This window comes from Colias philodice, chromosome 1 (genome assembly GCF_061535455.1).
Source record: "Colias philodice isolate Cphi_HAF_F1 chromosome 1, ilColPhil1 Martin Lab GWU primary, whole genome shotgun sequence".
Lineage (NCBI taxonomy): Eukaryota > Metazoa > Arthropoda > Insecta > Lepidoptera > Pieridae > Colias > Colias philodice.
Genome location: NC_143086.1, coordinates 5,960,319 through 5,976,497, shown reverse-complemented (window position 1 = coordinate 5,976,497; position 16,179 = coordinate 5,960,319). Strand labels below are relative to the sequence as shown.

The 16,179-nt window shown below is 33.1% G+C and overlaps 1 protein-coding gene and 1 long non-coding RNA gene across 2 annotated transcripts in view; one reads left to right on the top strand and one right to left on the bottom strand.

Annotated features, from left to right (window-relative positions):
- Positions 1-72: 72 nt before the first annotated feature.
- LOC149491137 (uncharacterized) lies at positions 73-1,449 on the bottom strand. Its single transcript, XR_016316064.1, has 2 exons — positions 1,129-1,449; positions 73-666 (listed from the first exon to the last, which is right to left on the bottom strand). It is a non-coding gene; the product is annotated as an uncharacterized LOC149491137 (long non-coding RNA).
- Positions 1,450-2,112: 663 nt separating this feature from the next.
- Positions 2,113-16,179, top strand: part of LOC149491136 (WD repeat-containing protein 47) — a 64,827-nt gene continuing 50,760 nt past the window's right edge. Inside the window, exons 1-4 of the mRNA XM_089702285.1 lie at positions 2,113-2,273; positions 4,370-5,843; positions 6,030-6,137; positions 6,796-6,841. Coding sequence (XP_089558411.1) covers positions 4,396-5,843; positions 6,030-6,137; positions 6,796-6,841 — 1,602 coding nt within the window. The 5' untranslated portion in view covers positions 2,113-2,273; positions 4,370-4,395. The remainder of the gene's footprint in view (positions 2,274-4,369; positions 5,844-6,029; positions 6,138-6,795; positions 6,842-16,179) is intronic.

The window sequence follows — 16,179 nt, the reverse complement described above, 5'->3', positions numbered from 1 at the left end:
CTCTGTGTTTACTGTTTAGCTCCATATATCTGCTATAAAACAGATATAGAAAAAGGATAAAATTAAAGATTTACAGTGCGACACAAAAGAGATGAAAATAAATGAGGGCGCCACCGTCGCTCATATAGCAACACTGATACTGCGACGCAAGCGATCTTGATACTATAGAATAAAAATCTAAAAATCTATATAATATAATCTAAAATAAATACCGCGATTTAAACCGTTATAATTGTTTCATTGTAGCAATAGTGTAAATTTAAGACAAAAATACATTAGTATTTTAATTGACCTACCTAGGTCAAATTGTACTTAAATGTATTTGGAATTAGTTATTTTATAAAAATCGGTCAAGTGTTTAGACTGCAGAGGCGCACATAGAATCAAACATACAAACAAACAAGCATACATGCAGCTCAAACACATTCTGGGTCCGTCGGGTAGAAAAAAAACAAGGCGATTTGAAAACTACATATTTTTATTTTTTTTTGTAGATAAATTTTGTACATTAATATAATTCATCAAAATCTAAATATTCTACTCCTTCAAAGGACTGATCATCACTCTGTTTCGAAGTACCTCTCCTATGTTTGGCTGGCGTTGAAAATTTGCCTTCATTTCTACTCCCTTCCTCTACTATCCTGCGTACTGTGCTTTCAGAAACCCCTATAACAAACGAATTAAGATGAATAAAATCAAATAGTACATTTAACATATTTTTATAGTAGCTTAAAACTAAAACTTCCTTTATTTTATTAATTTTTTTTTAATGTAGGAGGCCAGCGTCCCTGCGCTACACTAGTAAGTAGTTAGTAAGCTAAATCTAAAATATGATTTTTTTTCTTATGGTTTGATTGATTAATAAATAGCTGTATGAAAACAATTATCACTATACTATGTAGTAAAATCTAAACTAGGTACTTTATTTGAGGCTGGTTGGATTGGATATAACTTCTTGACTCAAATTGTGCTGGTCGCACTATAAAAACAAGTTTTTGTTTACATACAAATAACCTCAAATTAAATTGCGAAAACGTAATAATCGCCATACATACATACATTAAACACTCGTCTCTAATGGAATATTCTATTTTACGTAGTACTGAACAAAAATAAATGGAATCTCACCGGTATATTCTGCTGTACGTTTGTAAACGTTTTCCAAATCAGTCAATAACTTTCCAGCTTGAAATTCGGACAAACACCGAATAAAAACTTTATACACGACATCACGGACACCGCTACGTTTAACCTTTTTCATGATGTCTCCTTTTTTGTTTAAATTTCTTGTTCTAAATAACAATTTTATCTCAATAATTCTCCACTTCACGAAAAAAACAACAAATTTTTATTCAACTTGACAGCTACATTGGCAATTCAGGGTTGCCAGGTAATGAAAAACGAATTAGTTCCAAAATAATTAATTTCATCTCTTTTATGTCGTACTATACGTACACGGTGCTGGGACCTGCGGCTTTTAAACTAATATAATTATTACATCGAACAGGGACGGATAGGATAAGGATAGCACCTATGGGCTATGACCCACAATCCACAGTATGACGCAGTTTGGCTACGTTTGGCTCAAGAGATGACAAATTATTGCTAAACCAAAAAAAAAAATGCAGACCCTTTTGTCCCGTTTTGCTCTATAAAAAGTAAAATATATGATAATGAATCATCAAAGATCAAATCTTGGATTTCTTGCTCAGAAGCTGTTGATCTCATACTGGTCCGACATCAATCCTATCAAGGCCAATAAACCCTTACTTGCCCTGTAATCAAGGCATAAATGTGCCATTTAACGAAAATTACGGGAGATCATTAATATTGTATAATGTATATCTATACTAATATTATAAAGCTGAAGAGTTTGTTTGTTTGATTGTTTGTTTGTTTGTTTGAACATGCTAATCTCGGGAACTACTGGTCCGGTACCGGTGAAACAATCAAACAAACAAACAAACTCTTCAGCTTTATAATATTAGTATAGATTTATTCGATATTTTTCTTATTCTCTTGTTGTGTTCTACACTATGGTTTGTTTTACCTGACACGTCTTGTCAAGTTGTCAGTGTCAATCAAAAGCAAAGCGAATTATCTCATAGATTTCTAGTTATCTGTGATCGTAAACGACTCGAGTGACCGACGTTATAATGTGGAAAAAATTGAATATTTCTTTTCAAATGTCCCGTTAAATTTTATTGTTGTAAATGTTGATTAATATATTTCAATATCCAAGTGGTGGAATAATATAAGAACGATTTTTTAAGGTAATAAAATTATCAGAGAATTTCAATTATCCTTTGCTTTCTGTTTTCTAAATAGAATGTTTGTATCATAAAGCATCTGATATTGTTTTTATTTCAAGTGTAATACAATGGACGAATTATTGTTTAAATACTCTGTTAAATGCCGCGAATTGTCCGAATGTCTCGTTAAGGGAATGTCGTTCGTGTAGGTGTAGTGATACTTATAAGGAATAATGAAATGGCTGTATCGACTTCGAATATTTGTACGTGATTACACTAGTTGTGTATGTGCGCATGGTGAATATTTTATAGTAATCAAATTTCTCCAGTTGGTATGTAAGTATGATGTGTCAGAGATGCACCAATGATTTCGCTATGTATGCAACATGATGGCTTTCGCCAGGGAGTAAGTTATACTCGAAAGATCGCAGCGAAAGTCGTAATGAGCACTGCGGCTATTTTATCTCATCATCTGCATTGCTAATAAATTGTTCCGTACATTAAACGTAAAATAATGGTAACGAGATCTTGTTCTTGTTTAGAGTTCCCTCTAAAGATGCTTGGAAAAAATTGCTATAAAATATGTACATGTTTCTGGTAAATTTTAGTATTTTCTATAGGTAAATCTTCTATTTATTTGGTATACTACGTAAAGCAAAGAAGAACCTCATCTTAAAGATAAAGCAATAAACATCATTTGTTAATTTTGCATATTCCTAAAATAATGTTTATTTTTTCAATTGATATGTTTCATTAAAATATACCATTCCATTTTTCCTATGTAATGGACTTTAATTTTATAAATTAAGTAGATTTTCATTATACCTACCTATAATTTTCACAGATTTACTCCTAATTGATAAAAAAAACTATTATCTTAGTATTCTTGTAGTTAAAAATTCTTTAAGAATACTTTATTTGTACGTAGCCAATATTATTATATAGTTGGCTTATGGCTATGAACTATAGTCAATTCAGATGAACACAATTTAGTCATCCATACTAATATTATAAATGCGAAAGTAACTCTGTCTGTCTGTCTGTTACTCAATCACGCCTTAACTACTGAACCAATTTGCATGAAATTTGGTATAGAGATATTTTGATACCCGAGAAAGGACATAGGCTACTTTTTACCCCGGGACATAGGATAGGTTTTATCCCGGAAATCCCACGGGAACGGGAACTATGCGGGTTTTTCTTTGACTTCGCGGGCGAAGCCGTGGGTGGAAAGCTAGTATTGTATAAAGAATGAATCATAGAAGACTCAAGATTTGTAACCTGCATACATATTATCACTGTATGTTATTTCTTGCAACAAGTGTATTTCCTATATATTGCGAGATGTACCTAGATAATTGTTTTGTATTACAAAGCAGACGCGTCAAAAGTATATATCATAAAGTTAAACACAGGTCTGAGTTGAGAGTATTGTTAATGATTTTCCTAAATATAATGTATGTTCTATGGTCTTAAAATGCTTGAGGTGTTAAAGTGTACAAGGTACTTAATAGGATTATCTCTGTGTAAATGATGTGTATAATGTAGTGACAAAAAATAATAATACAAATAAAAATTGTCATCTATATGGATATTCACTTTTTGCACTTATTTTTTAATTAAGATATGTTTTAGAAGTTTCAACTTATTTGTAGTAAACATGTTGAGTAAGGGTTTAAATTGTCTTTTGTAATAAGTGAGTTAATAGCTTATACAGAAAGCGTTACTTTAAATGGTATAGTCATCAATTTCCAAAGCATTTATGCTCCCATTATAATGTTACTTATATTAATAAGAAATAATTCAATCAGTTCATTATAAAATGATGTTTTGCGCGAAGCGACAGTAGTACCCACCTCAACGCTTCGCTTATGAGGCGTGCAATATTATTTTTATGAATAAGTTTCTTTGCTCTTGTATTTGGCCACATACTTGTTTTGTTTTATCTTTGTCATATCAATATTTTTAAATTAAAATAATATGTGAATCTAATCTGAATCATATTGAAACAAATTAAGCACTTACAAATTGATGAACTATAAAAATATGGGTAAAGTGTATACTATAACTATAATTATTATGTACAATAAATAATAATACAAAATTTATACTTTTAGGCTCCACATAGAACAGGTGGATCAACATGCCGTCAACACATCTCAACCTTCGGGAGGATGATGTGGTGCGCTTGGCCTTGGAGTTTCTTCACAACCGAGACCTCCACATTACTCAGCTATCTCTAGAAAGAGAGACTGGTGTCATTAACGGTAACTTCGCAGATGATGTCCTGTTTCTACGACAACTCATCTTAGATGGTCAGTGGGATGATGTGCTTGAGTTTATTCAACCGCTAAGCACACTCAAGGCGTTTGAAGCAGACAAATTTAATTACTCTATATTGCGACATAAATATATTGAACTTTTATGCATACGATCTGAAATAAAAGCCTACAATAATGTGGAAAATATTGTAGACGAAGTTGTCAAAGTTTTAAGCGAATTAGAAAAAGTTGCGCCCTCCAAGGAAGAATACTCCAACTTGTGTCTATTGCTAACGCTACCGAGTATCACGGATCATGCACAATTCAAGAAATGGAATCCGAGTAACGCTCGTGTGCAATGTTTCCGCGAAGTGTATCCACTTGTGGAACAGTTTTTACCGTGCGATAAAAAGTCCAGTGGCACCGTGCCAAAATGTGCAAAAAATGATAGATTAATGCAATTACTCATAAAAGGCATTCTGTATGAATCTTGCGTGAACTATTGCCAAGCTAAAGCGACGGGGTCAAAGGAGGCACAGTCTAATGAAGTTCAATTTTCTCGTTTACTGGACGGGTCCGGTTTTGACGAATCGGACCTGAGCTTGCTTTCTTGGTTACAATCCATACCAGCTGAAACGTTTAGTGTTCCTTTCGAGCAAAGAATGTTAGACGTGGATGTGGAGAAATTAGAGCGTCCATCTTTGCACACATCATGGACTGAACACATGCTCGTGACTCCAATAAAACCTCGTACATTCCCACACTTGGCTATGCCATTCAGGAGACCTCGATCGGCTGCAGATGCCATGACACGATCCTTACGACCGCTGCCCGATGGAGCGCCACGACATCCAGCGCTCATGGCTCTGTCTGCTATTGATTATGGTCCCACGTCGTCATATTTTGCCGGATTTCATTTAACGGGTATAAAGGGAAGCAAATTAATGAACACGTCCGTGGATAGACTGTTCGACAACAAAAATAGCGAGAGTATTTACAACGGTCTGAATGAATCTCTGAAACCGATCGATGAAGCATTGAAGCCGATTGGCGAGTCGAAAACGAACGAGAGCAGTATCGGGGCGTCTACTGCTACTACGCCTGAGCACAGAGGGCAGGATTATTCTGTGTCGACGTCGATTTCGACGACTGCGCCTGTGACGGAGCGCACAGTGCTGGCCGAGAGACCGCTGCCCGCGCAAGTCGCTCTGCCAGGCGCGGACGGAGACTTCAGACGCGACTTGATGAAGGAATATCAGATTCAGAAGCAACGGGAATGCGACGATTACCTGCGCAATCTGTGTTCGTCGGACTTGAGACCGCAGAAACCGTAAGTATTATTTACAGGGGTTAGTTCATAAACGTACTATATGTTGCCAATGTTAATTTATTACTGGGCTTTTAAGTTTTTCAAGTGACGTGCGAGTTATAGTATGTATATGAACAAAATAGTAAATGTTGGAATATTTTTGCAAAATCTACTTATTACTCTAACGGTGTAACTTATTTCTTTCAGGGTGGAGCAAATGAACGATGCTGCATCAGCTCTTCCTACGGTTGTCAAGTATAATCAAAAGCCGACGCCAGAACTCAATCACAAGATGAACGACCAAATAATCATGAGGTAAATACATTTCCCAATCCATTATTTGTATATAAATGTTTTTTCAATGTATGTATTTAACTCTTTGAGCGTGTAATAAAATTGTCATTTTAAATTAATGCCCATGTTGTTGATGCAAAGCCGACCGGAAAGTAATGGCATAAATGTATTATTTTGCGAAGACGTTGAAATGTGCAATATGGTATTCGATGGACGATGAGTGCTCTATAATTCTATTACGGTGTATTCGGCACGGTACGGCGCACACGCAATTTGTTCTGTTCCTTCGCCCTGGGCACGTTGAGAGTGTAACGAGCCGATAAATTACCGAGTTCAACTCAAATTATATTCACCCGATAATTGAATTGTAGTTTTACAAAAGCAGCGAGTTGCAGTGTGCAGTTTTTATTGTATATTAGTTCGACAAGGGACGCGCTCCCGTGCCTGTTAAGAGTAACGAAGTGTAATAAATTATAATGCTTTGAGTGCGCCAGGAAATGTGGGTTGAACGTTGTAAGATATTGCGCTTGCAATGTTTACAACCTGTGCACCATAGGTCTAGATAAATTGTAGGTATTGTACTAATATTTTTGTATATTCTGGTCTTAATATAAATAATATAGTACATGATTGAGCTCTTAATTATACGAAATATTAATTACCTTTCTTTATATTTCAGAGAAAACGAAATGACGGACACGATAGAGGTGCAAGAAGCTATAAACGTAAGCCTTTTTTTATAATATTTTACTTAATATATTTGTCCCACTTTATCTTCAGAATGGCAAACAAATTGCTTTTAATATCTGAAAAAATGCTCATACATTATTTATTTAGAATATTAATATAAGGAGCGGTACATTGCTCGCATTTTAATTAGCAAACTGGTTTGGACTTCCGAATTGAAAAGTGAAATGAATCTATCAACGATGCATAAGAGGTTCTTGTGGTTTATGGCGTCAACAGTATGAATAAATAGGTAGATGGGGGCAATTTGCATAATATTTGAAATAATTAATGATGAATTTTAAACAACCGTTTCTGGACTAAAATGTGTTTGTGCTTTATATACAGCTATTATTGCTTAATGATAAAATAAATAAGATATCGCAAAACGGTAAGAAGCGCTTTATTAAATTTTGAATAAATGGTATTCATTATAATCTCAAAATAATGCCTTATCTATAAAGCTTTCACGACTTTAATTTGAATCAAATTTTAAATAAAAATATTTGAAATCAAACGGCTAGGCTACATTTTTCCAAGAATCAACCTCTAAACGATTAAAATAGGGGATGAAATTATATCCTCGCAATTTTTTTTCTACTTCTTGTGGTTTTTTCTGGAGGATTAATCTACATTTTAATAACGAATCGTTAAATGTGTTCTGCTGATAAATTATGCGTAAAACTCGAGAACGGCTCGACCAATTGGGCATTATTTTATACGCACAAGAAAGGTTCTTATGGACCAAAAAAGGGGCAATAGGGTAGAACAACGTTTTCTCTAGCATCTGGTTAAACGTATAAAATGTTCGGGATACAGCAGTTAATGTTAATATTGTTTCACCTCAGCATCGTTGCGAGTCGGTCGGCTGAGCACGGTTTTTCGAATGCATTTTCCACTCAATGCACGCGCGATGAAATTCTAAACTGTCTTAACTCTTAACTACATGGCGTTCTTTCGGTTCACTTGCCGGTTTATTTTATTATAGGCATATCCTTTTTGTGTGTGGCTTTGTTAGGTTTAACACTGATAATAATCGTTTTGACAATGTACAAAAAGGTACGACTAAATTATATGGCCGTGTTAAATTGTTGATGAACGTATTGTTAATGAACACATTAAGTTACCGTATTTATTTTTCGCCTTATTACCTTTTGTATAGAAGTAGTAGAAGTATATTTACATATATATGTAATTACGTGAAAATTAAAAATAGTACGGAATCTTCATTTCGATCTTTATTATTCTTAATTTGTATCTTATACGTTGCTCATTATTTAAACATCGGTGAGATCATAGTTAAACGTTTACGGAACTACATGTTACATACAAAATATTAATCACTCCCACTGGAGTTATTTTTAAGTTATAATGTGATATAATTATCATTAAATAGCTTGTGACGTCGTTTCGTAGTGGGTTAACAAGATTAAAAATAATTAATATGTTAAGCCATTTTACATGATACTTTAATCCTTATAATTATTTATTAATAAAATATGTATTATTATAGTTTACGACCCAAAAACCAAAGACATCTTGTCTTGCCTGTATGGAAACATAATTCCCTGTTCGTTTTAGTATGTAATAAATTGGTTTTTCTCTGTTTTTATATTAATGAAATCGATGTGAAATCTTTTCGTGAACCAGTTAACTGATTTCAATGAACTTTGATTTCCATTTAAAATAATATACTAGACAATATAGTATATAGTTATATACAATAACCTTAACCATTTTTACAAAATATCTTGAGGGCAAAAATGGGTATGTACTATTTTTATCATATACATAAAAACAGAACAACCGAATAAACGATCAACATTCCAAAAATGGAATTTGAACAATTTTATCTATATGTGTAAGAAACATCCACCGCTTTCTATTCTAATTTGCTTCATGTATTTTTGGACAAGATATTTTCGTTGTTACCGTTACAGGACAGTAGTGTGTATAAATTATAATTAAATAAAAACAAAAACCCGCACGCGACCAGCTTAATGGTCAAAAATAGGCATTCTATTTTATTCTAATGAGGCATTTAGATATATTTAACATATTATTTAAAATCATAAAATTTTGCTTAATCTAAGAAAAATATGTATTTGGTTCGTCCGTAGGCGGAATTTAAAAAATACCATAAAATCAAAATTAATAAAGTGACATTGAACTGGTAGGTACCTATACGAATTTTCAATAGTATAGTAGTTGATTCTGGTTTCATCAAAAAGTCGATGATCACGACAAATGTTCAGTAATTATATTGATGTTTGTATTTATTTTCACATAACCCACATCACCACTGGTCCAAACAGTGAAGGAAAAAAATCTTATCATCTTATAAGACCCGCTTATGTCCAAGAATCAACAAGTTTGACGATAAATGTCCTACGGCCACGTTTTGTTTTGATCGATGATATGGGATTTCCAGCCCGCAGTCAGCATTGTGGATTTTGGCCTAGGTAGACCCTTATAGGCGATTTTGTCTAGATATAGAAAAATCTCCTATAAGGATAGGAGATTTTTAGTCAACACAAATGTGGACTAGGGTAATGAACAAATTTCAAAATAGGTTCAGTATTTTTTAAGCTTATCCGTCCAAACATACAAAAATACGTCTTCTCTATCAGATAGCGCTAGAAACAAAGAGTTAATAAATCTTAATTTATCCATTTTATTATTAACAATTTAGAATATGTAGGTATGTCATTATTAGGCTTATCGGCACACTAGGTATCGGTAGCTTTGTAAATTTAGGATAGAATAAACAAATATTTATGCAGATTTTAAAGTAACCTGTCTCAGTTTTCGAAATCTATATATTACTAGCGGTCCGCCCCGGCTTCGCCCGTGGTACATATGAAAAATAGATGTTGGCCGATTCTCATACTTACCCGATATGCACAGAAAATTTCATGAGAATCGGTCCACCCGTTTCGGAGGAGTATGCAGACTAACATTGTGACACGAGAATTTTATATATAAGACTAGCGGTCCGCCCCGGCTTCGCCCATGGTACATATGAAAAATAGATGTTGGCCGATTCTCAGACTTACCCGATATGCACAGAAAATTTCATGAGAATCGGTCCACCCGTTTCGGAGGAGTATGCAGACTAACATTGTGACACGAGAATTTTATATATAAGAAGATATATGTATATAAAACTCAAAGGTGACTGATATAGTGATCTATCAACGCACAGCCCAAACCACTGGACGTATCGGGCTGAAATTTGGCATGCAGGTAGATGTTAGGACGTAGGCATCCGCTAAGAAAGGGTTTCCCGAAATTCTTGCGGGAACGGGGGAAAACGGGGATGCACGTACAAAGTCGTGGGCGGAAGCTAGTATTGAAATGAATTCTTATCGCAACGCCTTTTACTTTAATGGTAGCAATAACTGTAGATGTATTACTTGCTTTGTTTTACAATTTGTATTACGTATCATAGTTGTTAATAAATAATTATTATAAAAGCATATACATATTTAAATAATACTAACGTAAGGGCGAATGCCCCATTACTGTATAGTAACAATTTGTTCTTGGGTTGGGCACGCTATAGCTTTCCTTGGTTTAGAATTTAGGAAGAAAAAGTATGGAAATGTATATTTAAAACCAATTTGCTGAAACTCTGATACCTGCACTACACTGAAAAATTTGTATTGTGGATAGTTTATATTATTATCCAGGATCTTTTTAACATTCTAACAATATTTTCTAATATTAATCACTTGTTTATTTGAAAAGTATATACCTTGGACAACAAATGCTAAACAGCATAGGTATAATATACAATAGTTGTATTTATTATACAACCATGTTTATCTTAATATGTATAAATCTCGTGTCACAATGTTTGTCCTCAATGGACTCCTAAACCACTTAACCGATTATAATAAAATTCGCACACCATGTGCAGTTCGATCCAACTTGAGAGATAGGATAGGTTTTATCCCGGAATTCCCACGGGAAAGGGAACTATGCGGGGTTTTCTCTGAAAACGCGGGCGAAGCCGCGGGCGGAAAGCTAGTTGTAAATAAGGCGCTTATCTTATATATAAAAATGAATCGCAAAATGTGTTGGTAAGCGCATAACTCGAGAACGGGTGGACCGATTTCGATAATTCTTTTTTTATTATATTCCTTGAAGTACCAGGATGGTTTATATGTAGAGAAAACGTAAATATGTACCACGGGCGAAGCCGGGGCGGACCGCTAGTTAAAAATAAAAACAAATGATAGCCAAACTAGAATTTAATAGCAATAAAAAAAGAGAAACATTGACATTCATCTCGATGAATTATTTAAAAGCTAAAACGTTTCGTATTATCATAATTATATAATGTTTAAGCTATTGAATGTGTTTTGAATTATCAAATGACAAATCTATCATGTATGATAGTTTTTTTAGAAAGCTAATTAAATCAATACTTATCACAGGAACTGCCGCGTAATGTTAATTTAATTTAGATTAAATGTTTGCACTTGTTATGCAAAACGAATGCAAAGCGATTAAACTGATTTACTGCTAGAAAGTGCTTCGTTAATTCTTTGGCATTTTTACTTTGAGCAAAGCGGTGTTGATATTACATATTATGTTAATTTCTCTATTTTATAGAGCGACTTCGCGGTCGCTAATGTCATTTATCTGTTGGAAATAACAAGTTTTTTTTAGTTTGTTTATCACGCAACAACGAATTTTTAATATTTTTCGTTAGTAGGTTATTACAATTTTTAATTTTTATAGTTAAAATAATTTTATCAGGATTGTGAACTTTGATGGAACTGAATCTCTACAGGGGACATTGCATACATTCTATGCGTATCGTATCTAACACTTATATTCTGTATTTTTTTTAAGAAAGGAAGTAGGGAAATGTTTATAAACATACCTATAATAAGAATGGTTTTAAATACATAATAATATCTGTTCCTTTCAACCTTTGCTAGATGAAACTCAATAATTAAAATATGGCGCATAGATATTCTTAGAGCGTATACGCACTATGCGGGTAGCCGCATTGCGGGTAGCCGTCCGGCTGACCGCAAGCACAATTATGTACGTAATATTCATTTCTATGCGCACTGCGATGCGGCTACCGCAGACCGCACAGTGCGTACAGAAATGAATATTACGTACATAATTGTGCTTGCGGTCAGCCGGACGGCTACCCGCAATGCGGCTACCCGCATAGTGCGTATACGCTCTTAGAGTATTAGGTAAATTATAAGGTAAATTTTAAATAATAATATTAAAATCGTGTAAATAATATAAATAAGTAAACATAAACATTAGGGTCTATAGATATCGCTGCAGTGCTGATACATGTAAATATGGCCCTTATGCGTCGCAACGACAATTGATGACGTCACAGCGCAGTAGTTTACTATATGCAAACATAGTTTTTCAGTTAATTATTGCAAAAATTATCAAAATTAAATAATTTTTTTTTCTAATTGATAGACCAAATCGGGAGCAATTTTTTTGTAAAAATAATTTTCATGAAAAGTGAATATTTTTCATTCTATAGGGAAATCAAGTTTTCAGTATTTGGATTTTTTTTAAAATTAATTATAAATTAAATAAACTAATAATTATAGAAGTGGAGCAATTACTGATTTTGATGGAGCATTTAAGGAGCAATTTTTTGAGATATTAATAATTAATAAAAAAAAAATTCCGCGCTAACTTCCTTCCGGTGTTAATGGGATAAAACTTTTGCAAAAAATAATTAATTTAAAAATCAAGTTAAGGCAACAATTGGTCAGACATGACTTCACTTGAAATGATTATAATCAGATTTTTATTGCAGCAATGACCTTCAAAACGCTTGACTTTCGCCCACGACTTTTATGAATACACTAGCGGTCCGCCCCGGCTTCGCCCGTGGTACATAATATTTACGTTTTCTCTACATAAGAACCATCCTCGTACTTCAAGGTATATAATAAAAAAAGAATTATCGAAATCGGTTCAGCCGTTCTCGAGTTATGCGCTTACCAACACATTTTGCGATTCATTTTTATATAGGTATATAAGATTATTATGACATATTGAAGACGCGACGGTAAACGATTTTTTATCGACGTGTTACTTAAAATATTACGTAATGTACATTGTATGTATCGAATATTGAATAGTAGAAGAATGTTTCTGTTTTATAACCTTAACTGGCATTATAAAATAAAATATGTATATAATAAGCCAAAATACCATTAGCATACTAAGCATATGAGACATCGATGTGTGAATATTATTTCTATTAAATCTTTTATTTCTCTAATACCACTAAACATCAACAGGCTGTATACATCGGCATTATCGATTTTCGTACATTTTTTTCTATTTTCCATAAACATTTTGAAAAAAGTTTTTAAACTTGAACTGAAAGAGATAATGATATTTTAGTTTCATAATTTTAACATATCCTAAATAATTTTGTAAACGTTCCTAGACTTTTAAATCTGAAATAATCAGTACTAAGTAATTGATATAGTAATTGAGAGAGCGGTGGTGGATCAGTGGATCAGTGGTGAGGAGATTTTGGACTTCGAAAAGTCGAGAGATCGTGATCAGGCAAGTGGGAAAAAGTTAATTGATTTTACGATTTATCTGCACATTATCCATATCCACTACTCTACTACTATTCAATGAAGAAGGAAAAATTCGTGAGGAAACCAATCTATCCAATAATTAAAAGAGTTTTTACTACCACGATATGGCCTGTTTGTAAGCTAAAATGTAGAAAAAGGAACCTGTTCAATATTCCTTTGAAGACCCCTGTTTTAACCGTGCGCCTCTACGACTGATTTTCCAAATTAAGAATCTAAAGATCGACGACATGACATATGTCAACACGTATTCGGCCAACGTGGTGGATTAGGGCCTGAAGCCTCATAGGAAGCTTGTGTCCGTGCATTGCAAATATGGGCTGATGATGTCGAAGAAATTTCTTCTAAATCCCTTATTAATTTTAACATAAAGAAAGTAATTAATATTTATATGTGCATCCGCAAATTCTTCTAAAATACGCGTTTAAAAGATTGAAGAATATTAATTTAACTCTTTTTATTGTTTTAAAATATTCTACAAGCATCGTGATCTACAAGATTAAATAATATTAGCGTATTTAATACCGCACATAAATATTGTCATCAGCAAATAGACATCTAACTACGCTCTGTGTCACGTATTTGCATAATCATTAACATCATTACAGTGTTGTTCAAACTAAAATGGTATCCGTGTTTCTAGAATGTACTGTTAACAACCTCAAAATACTTGAATGTATTTATTTTTATTTACCTACATATGGTCATTATTTACTCGAGAGGTCGCTATATTTAGATCAACTCTCGGAGAAATAGACCGACTGTAATATTCCACCAACAAATCTGAAGTGACATCAGGCTTGTATCATCGTTTTATGGCATTAATAAAATAACTATTAAGTCGGAAATCTTACGTATTGCGGATAAAAGAGTGAACTCTTATTTCATAAGTTTATATGTCTGAAGGTGAAAATTTCACAGTCTGTTGAATTGTATTATCCGCCCGTCTTATTGCATGCTCATATATAAAAACAGTGATCATATACGTTATATGATTATCATTTATCTTGTTAATTTTAACGGCATTTATTGCAAATTTTAATTAAAGAAACAAGGGGTTTCAAGTGGTGATAAGATTAATATCTCATAGTGTTTGTCGTATCTAAATTATGTTTGTAAACAGAATTGGAAAATTTATCTGTTATCTTCACCGTGTTATTAATTAAGGGCAAGACGATTGGGCCATTGCCAAGTTATAGTTTAAAAAATATGTTCATCTTTATTTATCACTTGCTTAGCTTACATACCTACTAAGTTCAGATTAGTTTGAGACTAGTACTTATTTTAGTATTTATTTTAAGTTTCTATAATTTAGATTGTAGAACATAATTATCTTATATATAAAATTCTCGTGTCACAATGTTAGTCTGCATACTCCTCCGAAACGGGTGGACCGATTCTCATGAAATTTTCTGTGCATATCGGGTAAGTCTGAGAATCGGCCAACATCTATTTTTCATAATATGTACCACGGGCGAAGCCGGGGCGGGCCGCTAGTAATTATATATAAATGTATATGTTGAATTAGCTCCTTTATGTTTTTGCTTAGGATTATGCTTGAATTATTGCACGTAGAAATTATTATAGCAATTTTCTACTCAGAGCTATCTATGGTCAATGCACTGAGCCATCGTAATAAGCAGCGTGAATTTCTTTTGAGTCATTAATTCTATTCGCTTTCTAATTATCATTTGAGGTGTTTTATATTTTTTCCGAACTGTAAATACTCTCTGAGATTGCTTTGCTTTCTTAGAGTTTTTAATTAGATATTTTGAGTACGTAGACTAAACAGTGAACACGTAACTAGGTATAAATAAATTCAATATCAATGTACGCATTATTCTGTTTTTGGTAAATGCTAACGTAAGACTATAGAATTGTACTAAGAGAAATAAAGTAATAAGCTTATTTTTTTTACTTAATTCCATGCAATTACATAAAATTTCTACATTAAGGATGGCTTTACAAATAGTAGGTATTCGTTTGGAAAAAATAATAGTTTTAAATGGAAATTGAAAATACAATGATTTTGTAATTTCAGTTTTAAATCATTAGTAAACACAGTAGGTATATGCAAGTTATTGTTTAAAATCTGTTTCATAAATGATGACAAGGAATGCTAAACATTTGGTCCTTTTTCCGAACAAAGAGTATGTATTATGTTTCTCATGTCGACTATATGTATAAACAAGGGATCAATGCCACATGTGTTTACAAAACCGTGCTTGACAATGTATGGTGTATGAATCACTATATGGTTTCTTACGAAAAATCGAAAAAGGCCTGAATACCGAAGTACACAGTCATCCGACGTTTCGTCCCGTACTGTTGATAATCCAAATAAATTGATTTTAAACGTATTGTTGTTTTGAGTTTCTTTTCTTGTCATCTTAAGGTTAGAAAGTTTGTTGACGACGAAACATTATTATTGTCGATGTATTGTAAACAGAATGCCAATAATATTTATTTATTTGGTTAGGTCGTTGATGGTAATTTAAATATAGTTTCAGCTCTTCATAAATTTTGGTGTTTTAACTGTTATTTATGTTTAACTTACTTACTGGTGATGTCTGTGGAAGCTTTTTAAAAAAATTAAAAAATAAAGCTAACTTGAGACTTGTTAGCTTTAGGCATATTTTTCATATTTGGAATAACAAGTAGCTCTACGTTAAAATTTCTTTAAAAAGTAATAAAAAAGCCTATATATAAGTTTGTGCTATAAC